This window comes from Setaria italica, chromosome VIII (genome assembly GCF_000263155.2).
Source record: "Setaria italica strain Yugu1 chromosome VIII, Setaria_italica_v2.0, whole genome shotgun sequence".
Taxonomy (NCBI): Eukaryota; Viridiplantae; Streptophyta; class Magnoliopsida; order Poales; family Poaceae; genus Setaria; species Setaria italica.
In genome coordinates, this window is record NC_028457.1 from 16,225,753 (window position 1) to 16,233,628 (window position 7,876).

General features: G+C 58.5%; 1 protein-coding gene across 1 annotated transcript; it reads right to left on the reverse strand.

Annotated features, from left to right (window-relative positions):
- Positions 1-6,079: 6,079 nt before the first annotated feature.
- Positions 6,080-6,508, reverse strand: LOC101764294 (glycine-rich RNA-binding protein 1-like). Its single transcript, XM_004980367.1, has one exon. It carries the CDS (start codon positions 6,506-6,508, stop codon positions 6,080-6,082), a length of 429 nt encoding a protein of 142 aa, XP_004980424.1.
- Between the last annotated feature and the right edge of the window lie 1,368 nt (positions 6,509-7,876).

A 7,876-nucleotide genomic window follows, 5' to 3' on the forward strand; every position in this document is an offset into this window, starting at 1 on the left:
CTACCTCAAGCTCAAGCTGCTGGGGCCCAACGGGTGCGACGTCTTTCCAAAAGGTGTACGAGTGCGACGTAGAATGCTGCGAGTACGCTGCGGCCATTACCTTCACAGAAGATTTGGCGGTCTAGCTCGCGGAGGGCGCCGAGGACCAGCCCGACTCCAAGCAGTCGGTCACCTCCTTCGAGGCCACCGAAGTCATCAAGGAGGTCCTCCTCGACCGCAGCAGCTCCGATGGCCGGACCGTGCGGATGGGCGCTACCCTATCTCCCAAATAGGAAAGCGCACTTGTCGACTTCCTCCGCGCGAACAGCGACGTTTTCGCGTGGAAGCCCTCGGACATGCCCGGCATTCCGAGAGAAGTCACTGAGCAGTCCTTGAACATCAAGGCCGGCTCCAAGCCAGTAAAGCAAGGTCTGCGCCGCTTCGACGAGGAGAGGCGCAAGGCCATCGGCGAGGAGCTCCAGAAGCTTTTGGCGGCCGGATTCATCAAGGAAGTGTACCACCCTGAGTGGCTAGCTAACCCTATTCTTGTATGAAGAAATAATAGGAAATGGAGGATGTGTGTTGATTATACCGGTCCCAACAAGGCATGTCCAAAGGATCCGTTTCCTTTGCCACGCATAGATCAGATAGTCGACTCAACCGCCAGGTGCAAAACCCTTAGCTTCCTTGACGCGTACTCCAGCTACCATCAGATCGCGATGAAAGAATCCGACCAGCTCGCTACCTCTTTCATCACCCCCTTCGGCCCCTACTGCTACGTTAAGATGCCATTTGGCCTCAAAAACGCGGGGGCTACGTTCCAGCGATGCAAGCTGAAGTGTTTCGGGGACCTCATCGGGCGAACCGTTGAGGCTTAAGTCGACGACATCGTAGTCAAATCCACGGTAACAGTTGTTTCGTCGTTCCCACTCGGCGAAGTGATACGGAACCAGGACGCCACGGGACGGATCGCGAAGTGGGCGCTTGAGCTCATGGACCAGGGAATCACCTATGCCCACCGCACTGCCATCAAGTCCTAGGTACTCGCCGATTTCGTATCGCAGTGGACGGAGATCCAGACACCATCGGCGCCGGAGAAGTAGGAGTACTGGACAATGTACTTCGACGGATCGTTGATGAGGGCCCGCGCCGGAGCGGGCCTCGTCTTCATCTCTCCTCTAGGCGTGCGCATCAGGTACATGATCCGCCTCCACTTTCCTGCGTCCAATAATGTCGCCGAGTACGAGGCCCTCCTCAACGGGCTTCGCATCGCCACCGAGCTGGGCATCCGTCGGCTAGACGTTCGGGGCAACTCTCAGCTAGTCGTTGAAAAAGTCATGAAGGAGTGGAGCTGCCACGACCCCAAGATGGCAGCCTACTGTAACGAAGTTCGCAAGCTTGAGGACAAGTTCGATGGGCTAGAGCTCAACCACGTCGCAAGACGTTTCAACGAGGCAGCCGATGAGCTGGCGAAAGCAGCGTCCGGCCGAAAGCCCATACCCGACGGTGTCTTCATCAGCGACCAGTTCAAGCCCTCAATCCGTTGCCAAGAACTGGAGAGGGTCGGCGACGCGCCACCAGCTCCAGACTCGGGCCCCGACCCAGGAGAGGTCGGCAACACGCCACCTGTCCCGGGCTCGGGCGCTGGCCCTGACAGGGCCGGCACTGCTTCGCCTGTCTCAGACTCTAAAGCCGACCCCTCCGACCCCGTGGTCATGGAAATCGCTGCAGACCCCACAGCGGGGGCCGACCCCCCGCCCGATTGGAGAGCCCCGTACCTCGACTACCTTGTCCGAGACACGCTCCCAGTGAACAAAATGGAGGCACGTAGGATTGCGCATCGCGCCAAATCCTTCGTCATTATCGACCAAGAGCTCTACAAGAGAAGCCACACCGGCATCCTCCAGCGTAGCATCCCGGTCGAGCAGGGAAAGGCTCTAATTCAAGAAATCCACGCCGGAGCCTGCGGCCATCACGCCGCGCCAAGAACCCTCGTTGGCAACGCTTTCCGGCAAGGTTTCTACTGGTCAACAGCGGTCGCCGACGCCACCAACATGGTCCGCACCAGCGAAGGGTGCCAGTTCTTCGCGCACCAAACCCATCTGCCTACGCAGGCACTTCAGACCATCCCATCACGTGGCCCTTCGCGGTCTGGGGGCTGGATCTCGTTGGGCCCTTCAAGAAAGCGCCTGGGGGCTTCACCCACCTGCTTGTCGCCGTCGACAAGTTCTCCAAGTGGATCGAAGCACGACCGGTCGCGCAGATCATGTCCGAGCAGGTGGTACAATTCTTCACCAACATCATCCATCGCTTCGGAATCCCCAACTCCATCATCACGGACAACGGCATGCAGTTCATCGGAAAGAAGTTTCTCCAGTTCTGTGATGACCACCACATCCGAGTGGACTGGTCGGCCGTGGCACATCCCCGCACGAACGAGCAGGTCGAACGAGCCAACGACATGATACTCCAGGGTCTCAAGCCACGGATCTTCGACCGCCTCAAAAAGTTTGGCGGACGGTGGGTCGCGGAGCTCCCTGTAGTCCTTTGGAGTCTGAGGACAACCCCCCAGTCGGGCGACTGGCTTCACCCCGTTCTTCATGGTCTACGGGTCCGAGGCCATCTTGCTCACCGACCTGGAGTACGGATCGCCGAGGGTCAAGGCATACAACGAACAAGGGAACCAGGCATCGCTCGAAGATGCACAAGATAAGCTCGATGAGGCACACGATGTGGCTCTGCTGCACTCGGCCAAGTACCAGCAGGCCTTACGACACTACCACAGCCGCAAGGTGCAAGGCCGAGCCTTCAACATTGGTGACCTGGTGCTCCATCTCGTCCAGGATAACAGGGGTCGGCACAAGCGGACCCCTCCATGGGAAGGTCCCTTCATCGTCGCGCAGGTCCTACGGCCAGGCACCTACAAGCTGGCGACCCCCGACGGACAGATCTTCAGCAATGCTTGGAACACAGAACTGTTGGAGGTATGCCCTAGAGGCAATCATAGAGATGATGATATTCCATTTGTATCCATGATTTGTATATTGTGTTCATTGAATATCCATTAAAGGCTACTTGAATTGATTTGCAATTATGTGAATTGTATGTGAAACTCTTTACTTGTATGGTTATTCTAAAGTTGTCCCTAGTCGGAGCTCATGTGAGGACACACATGAATATTAGACTAGCACATGTATTAGTTGATGACTATGTTTCACAAGTCATGGACATGGAGATGTTGAACTAATAATGTGGGCACATGTGGAGACATGTACTAGGACTGACCCAGTACGAGAAGTAGTTCTCTCTTTAAACAACATATGCACTTTGTCCTTAGACCTGAGATTGTCGCATGTACTCAAGATGTGGATTGACTTACTTAGGGGCTATCAAACGCTACGCTGTAACTGGGTAGTTATAAAGGTAGCTTTCGGGTTTGTCAAGAAGCATGCTATGAGACATGGTCAATCAAGATGGGTTTTTCCCCTCTCTGATTGAGAGTCATATCTCTGGGCCCCTTGAGTGATCGGATCCGAAAATGCATGGCCATGCTACGTACGGTTAAGAGTTAACCTACAAAGGGATTCCGAATCACAGGATCGAGAAAGAGCGGTCGGCTTGAAGCTAGACCAAATATCGTGAGGCAAAGGGAATAGCATGTATATTGTGTTGTGATGGTTCGTCTGATATGATCTTCGTGTGCGTATAGGAGTTGGCACGTCTTGCTAGAGGCCGCTACCGACTATTGGGCCGAGTAGGAGTACTCGGGCCATGTCTATACGTATCCAAACCCATAGGGTCACACACTTAAGGGGCTGGAAGCCCAATTCGGATGTGATTCGAGTTGGATTAGGTTTAGAAGTACTAATGGGCCTCGGACCCAGAGGCCCGTTACGAACCTCTATAAATAGAGGGGTGGGGGCGCCCTAGGGTTCACACCTTTTGGCAAAACACATCTGCCGCGCCTCCCACACCCTCACCTGTTGCAACTCGCAGATCTAGCAGTCCAACTTGCGACGCTTCCTCCCTGCACGTGTGGATACCTTGGAGGTGTTGCGCCTGCAGCACTTGGACGAGCCGCCAACGAGCCACGACGAGCCGACGATGAGCCGCGGCACGAGGGCGATCTTGCTGCACGTGGACGAGCTGCTGAGGAGCTGCTGGACGTTGACATGATGGACTACGTACGACTACGTTGATTGACTACGTACGACTACGTTGATCGTCTTCGCTGCATCGACGCAAATCTACATCTTCCGCACCAGTAGTGCGTCGAGTGGTAATCCCGTGATCCTTATACGGCAGTTCTTCCTGGTTTTATGCAGTAGAAATTTTGATTTGCACTAGTGTAGCCTACCTCGTATCCCTACAAGAACAACTAAGGCGTTTCTACCCCTAGATTTCATTTCCAAGTTCTGTACATAGACATCTCTGTAAATTTAAAGATTTTTACGGAAAAAAGAATTTTGAGCTGGTTCCATTCAAGTTTCACGTCGAACTCAGGGATATCCGACCCTAGCTCCGCTTCAGGGCCGCATATCCCTCAGGGGCTATCAGGGGCTCCGGCCCAAGCCACTTGACACCCTCTCAAAAACGCTTTCTCTTTCCGAGCCGACCCTCTTTCTGAACCTTCGGGCATGAAAAGGAGAGAGTGCATGAACGGCGTTCAGGCAAGACTGATCGGATTGCGAAAAACCTACGCCCCAACGGCTATGGTGCCTTCGCTCATCAACGCTTACTGACACGCCTGACAACGTGCTCTAAACTTTCCAAGTCTAAAAAACAAGAAAGAGGATCGGAAACTTTTTTACGACAAGTTATAGAAAAGGCCCCTATGGCCATCACAAAAAGCAAGTCTTTCACTAATGTATTTACATCTTGGGCGCCAGCCCGATACAGCTAACTCGTCCAGGGATCTTCGGGCGGGACAGCCTCATCCTCAAGGAGCCTCGCCAAGGCCTCCGTCGGGTTGAACACCGACGCATCGATCTCCTCCAGCTCAGCCTCGGAGTAGCCAGCAGCGTACCCCCCGCTCATCCCGGCGAAGTTGATGCTGGAGTAGTAGGAGCCGAAGACCCCGAAGGCTCACCTCACGCTGGTGTGGAGTGCTTCCATGGCGATCTCGCGGGCCCGGCGGTACATCCCGAGGACACGAGCCATCAGCGAGCTCGTCCCCTCCCCCTAGACCACGCTGAGGCCGTCGCAGACGATGCGGACCGCATCCTGCAGGTTGCCGTGCTCAGCGCGCTCCGCGTCAAGCACATCCCTCGGCCGGGCGATTTCGTCTGCAAGGACCACCCGGAAGGACCCACCAAATCAGAAACCACCGCAACTCCACAGAGACAAAGAAACAAAAAGAAGTCTTACCCTCGGACTGTGCCTTCAGCTCACGCTCCCGGTCGACCCCTTGGGCCACAGCGGTCTGGAGCCCCTGCACTTGCGCTTGGAGCTGGCCGACCTCCGCGCCAAGCTCGGCCGCCACTTTCTCAGCCTCGTCCTTCTAGGCCGCCTCGAAGTCCCGCTCCTGCCAGGCCTTTTGCCGCTCGCACTAGATGCGCTCAACGGTTTTCTGAAGGGCATCAAGATCTCCCCTCAGCCGCGCAAGCTCCTCGGCATCAAGGCAGGCCCTCTCAGCAACAGCGGCCTGGAGCTCCTCATGGTCGAGGTGAGCCTTATCGACGACGGCTTGGAACTTGGCCTCCGCCTGCCGCGCATCCTCCTGCGCCACTTGCTCGTGCCTCTGCAGATCGTCGATGACCTGCTGGGCGGCGGCAACTTGCATGGTCAGCTCCCTGGTCCATTGCCTCTCCAAGTTGAAGCGCTCCCAGAGCCCCCGCTCCAGCTGGAGGAAATCGGATTTCCCCCGACTGCATTCTTGGAGAGCCTGCAAAACAATATGCCATCAGGGGTGGAGCAACGGAGAGGAAACAACCACCAACGGAGAAGGTACCGTACCTAGCCACCGGGGAGGACGACGCCATCCAACTCCCCCAATGTCGAGGATAGAGCCGCGCGGACGTTAGCGAGGCCGCCCTGCATCGCCTGCCACTTGCCCCATTCCGTAGCGTCATCCAATGTGAAAAGGGGCCTCTGTGGGTCGTCACGAGATGACCAACGCAGGACGGACCCTCTCCACGCCTTGGGAACGGGAGTAGCCGAGGCAGAGGCGGGAGCCAACCCTGACGCCACCGTCAAAACGGGCACCACCATCCTGGAAGCCGCTAGGCTCACCGACGGTCCCGGCGCATGCGCCCCTGCCCCCGTCGAGGCTGTCGCAGGCTCGCCCGTCGGCGCCACCACCTCCGACGCGGGCACCAGAGCGAGTGTCCCCATGGCCGCCTCGCCCTCTATCGCGACCACCGAGGCAGGCGTCTCCGCCCCTGTCGGGCCTCCGGAGCAGGCACCTCCACCTCCGCCGCAGTGCCACCTCCGCCATGGCTTCCCGGGCGGAAGTCCCTGTCTCCGTCGCCACCGACTCCTCCATCGCATCCGCCGGGGTGGGCGTCCCAGCCTCCGCCACTGCCGCCATCCCCGCCGTGGCCGTGGGGGGCAAGCTCTCCTTCCTCCGTCGCCACCGCCGTCCCCGTCGCGACCGCTGGGACATCCATCCCCGTCTCCACCGCCGACGTTCGCTCCGCCTCATCGGCATCGAGGTCGATCACCTCCTCGGCCTGAGGGCCCTAGGGAGCGACACTCTGCACTGTGGGGTCGGCCGAGGAAGCGGAAGGCGGCGGCACCACTCCACCGGTCGCTGCCACGGGGGCCACTTCCGCGGTGGGACCCGCGACCTCACCAGGAACCCCGCCGCTCGCCGCGGGCGGGGCCGCGGTCCACTCCGCCGGGGCGGACAACACCCGCAGCGCCTTCTTGGGCGCCAACTGCGGAACGAGGCCTCGAGGGGCGGCGCTGCAAAACAATCAACAAACATTAGCGGTAACAACAATGTATGGAAAGGAGCGAGGTTCGCAAGAAAATTCAACTCACGTTCCCCCAGCGCAAGGACGGCGTGCGCGCTTCGCCTCCGAGCCGGACGCCGACCCCGAGGCATCCAGAAACAGTCGCTTGTCGCCGCTCCTCTTCTCCTGGGCCGCAGGCGCGGGGACGGGGGAGGGCTCTGTAGACCCCAGGGGAGCGCTTCGTGCCGACCCCTAAGAGGCGCTCCGCGCCGACCCCTGGGGCATGGTCCTAGAGCTTTGCGGGACCAAGTCCCGGGCGGACGGTCCGCCCGCTTCATCCCTCATGGCCATTTGGGAGTGCGTCTCCCGAATAACGAGCTCGCTCGACCGGGGGGATAGGACAAGGTCCTCCTCCTCCTCGTCATCCTCCTCTTCCTCCTCATCGTCATCGTCATCATCATCGTCGTCGTCTGACACGACCGGTCCTCATCGCCGCCGCTGGAACTCCTTGGCAGCCCTCTTCTTCTTCTTCATCGTCTCCTTATCCTTGCGGCACTTTTGCTTCTTAGCAAGGAGACGGTTCTGCAGCCGCCACTCGGCATCCTCCGGCACCGGCGGGCGCGAGTCCACGACCTGGGTCATGATGCCCTGCAAACGCAAAAAAGCATCGTGTCAAAGCGGCGAACCAAGAAACACGAAAAAAGAAGGTTGGCGCACCAAATCCTTACCAGATCGATGAAGTTCTCATCTGGGCACATCGGAGGGTGTCCGGGCACCGGGTAGTCGGCGTCGTTGTCCTCCAGCGCCTCCCGAACCTGCTGCTAGATCTCGGAGGCAGTGAGCGCACCCGTCATGAGGACGGTGCCCTTGGTCGGCGCACCGGGGGTCATGTCGGCGAGCGAGCAGACCCGGAGCATCAGCAGCGCCACCCGCCGGGTGTGGTACGCCCCGATGACTCCGGCTCCGATCAACCCCCTCCCCTTCAGGTGCTCGATGGCCTG